We start from the raw sequence: 2,507 nt of genomic DNA on the forward strand, positions 1-2,507 counted from the left end.
TCCCCTGGGAACCTGGCACGGGTGGCGTTGGCAGCAGTAGCCGTGAAGACCCTGAGCCCCAGGCCACGCTCTGCCCCTGCCCACCTGGTGCAGCCCAAGCGAGGACAGCATCTGGCTGCTCACGTGGGCCGGAGCAGACCCCCAGCTGCCCCAGCCTTGGGTAGCCCCTGGATGCCATGGCCGGCTTGCTGCTCCCTCCAGGCTGCCGTCAGCGCCACTACCGCGGAGCTGGAGGCCCTGCAGGCCCAGTTCGAGGAGGCCATCTCAGCCCATCGGAGAGAGGCCGTGGCCTTGGGCGAGAGTCTCCGGGAGATGGCGGCAGAGCGAAGCGACGCCAGGAGAGAAGTGAGGGGGCTGTCAGGGGAGCGGGGAGGGGAGGGGTGCCAAGGGAGGGGGAGAGAAGGGGTGTCAGGAGAGGGAGGAGGGGAGGGGTGCTGGGGGAGGGGGGAGGGTGCCAGGAGGGCAGAGGCAGTTCCAGGAGAGCTGGAACACAGGGAGTGGGGAGAGGTGCCCAGAGAAGGGGAGATAAGGCCTTCCCAAAAGGCAGGTGCGACCTGGGGAGCGGGGAGGGGGAAGCCGGACCCTCAGCCCAGAGACCCCTCCAGCGTACCAGCCCTGGGAAGAGCCCGGGTGAGGTGGTGCTGGCCAGGCTCTGCCTGCAGGCGGCAGAAGGTAGAGACCCCATGGGATGGGGCTCCAGGTGGGGTGAAGCCGCCCTGGAGGTGCCTGGGGTGGAGGGGCAGACGTGTGGGGGCTTTGTGGGGTTTTCAGGGGCGACCATGCACGGACCTGGCCAAGGCCTCGAGGCCGACACAGCGGCCCCCAGGAGCCACGTGACGGTGCCCCGTGGTGGGGACAGTCCTGGGGGAGGCTGGCCAGGCTGCAACACAGCAGGCAAGCAGATTGGGGAGGTGTTTCTGAGGGAGCTGTGACAGGACCTGGGGAGCCTGGGAGAGGGGAGGGCAGGAGGGCCCAGGGATTTGGGCTGGGGGAGGGTAAGCCGGCGCCCAGGTGGGGCCCTGAGGACAGGGGCCGTCCCCGGGCTAGGAGCCAAGGCCGCAGGCAACGAGCAGGCAACGAGCACGCTGACCCGGAGCTCAGGGGAGCGCAAGCACGACCAGGCAGCAGAGAGGAAAGGGGCTCCTCGGCCCTCCCCCAGCCCCCAGGGGCAGGCCCCGGCAGTAGAGGGAGAGGGAGGGAGAGAGCATGATTTAACATGACAGGCTGTTTACTTTGGCCCCCAAAGAGAAAGGTCTCCTTTCAACAGATTTCAAAGTCAGGCCCGGTCAACGACCACACGGGGAAGCAAAATGAGATTTTAAAACTAGGGGCTGCAGGGGAGGGGCCAGGACGCTGGGGGCACATTTGTTCTGGCGAGGTGAAAGAAGAAAGCATAGGCCTCCTGAGAAGTTCAGGTTCCCAAAGAGGGGGCCCCCGGAAAGGAGGGGGACCCAGAAAGGAGAGGGACCCCCAGAAAGGAGAGGAACCACCAGGAAGGGAGGGACCCCCCAGGAAAAGGAGNAGGGGGGCCCCAGAAAGGAGAGGGACCCCCAGAAAGGAGAGGAACCACCAGGAAGGGAGGGACCCCCCAGGAAAAGGAGGGGCCCCCAGAAAGGAGAGTGGGGGAGCAGGAGGCTGAGGCGAGGGGGCAGGAGGAACAAGCCAGGGAGCAGCGGCCCTGAAGAGCCTCTCAGGCGCCAGGCTGGCCCGGTTGCCATGGAAACCCTGACGTTTTCACAGCCTTTAAACTGAAGGAAGGTCCAGGCTTCTCACAGCCCTGCCTAAAGCCCTACACGCGTGTGCACGCGCACATGCACACGTGAACACACGGCATGGCTCATACACATGCACACACCCCATGCACACACGTGCACGCACACCCTTGCACTCACGTGCAGACACAACACTCACAGGGAAACACATACGGACGCCGCGAAGTGCACACAAATGTGCAACAACACACACGCACCTGCACGCGCGCACACGCGTCACACACGTGGACATGGGTCTGCACGTTCACACACGTGCGCAAATGCACACATGCTCACAGGTGCTGCATGCATACACTCATGCACACGGAGCGCACACGTGTGTGCTTGCACACGCACGCCAGCCAGAGCCCCGTAACACCCCTCCCCTGCTTTCCCGCCGGCTGTGCAGAGTCCTGTGGCCACCCCCTGCAGGAGATTTCAAAAGACGCTGTTGATACGATTTCTAGTAAAGAAATAATTATTATAATCACATTAAGTGATTTGGCTGTAAAATTCCTGTAAGAAGGACGGTTGTTCTCATGAGGGAGGCCGTGGGGGTGTGGGGGAGGGGGGCCCTTCTCCTGCTTTGTTTTGCTTGTTTTCATCTCCTCGGCCCTGGGAAATGAAAACAGTTTCTGTTATGATGGATAGGGCCTTTAGCTGGTCCTTGACCTTCCTGGTGGATTTTTGCTGAGCTCTGCGGAAACTGCTCCACACGGTTGCGGCTCCCACATGTGGGGGGGGGGGGGGGGGGGG

The 2,507-nt window shown here is 63.2% G+C and overlaps 1 protein-coding gene across 1 annotated transcript in view; it reads left to right on the forward strand.

Annotated features, from left to right (window-relative positions):
* The window catches only part of CROCC2 (ciliary rootlet coiled-coil, rootletin family member 2), a 64,433-nt gene that overhangs the window by 42,880 nt on the left and 19,046 nt on the right, over nucleotides 1-2,507 (forward strand). The window contains exon 21 of the mRNA XM_034642725.1: nucleotides 202-345. Within this exon, the coding sequence (XP_034498616.1) occupies nucleotides 202-345 (144 nt within the window). The remainder of the gene's footprint in view (nucleotides 1-201; nucleotides 346-2,507) is intronic.

The sequence above is a fragment of the Ailuropoda melanoleuca genome, chromosome 2 (genome assembly GCF_002007445.2).
Source record: "Ailuropoda melanoleuca isolate Jingjing chromosome 2, ASM200744v2, whole genome shotgun sequence".
NCBI lineage: Eukaryota > Metazoa > Chordata > Mammalia > Carnivora > Ursidae > Ailuropoda > Ailuropoda melanoleuca.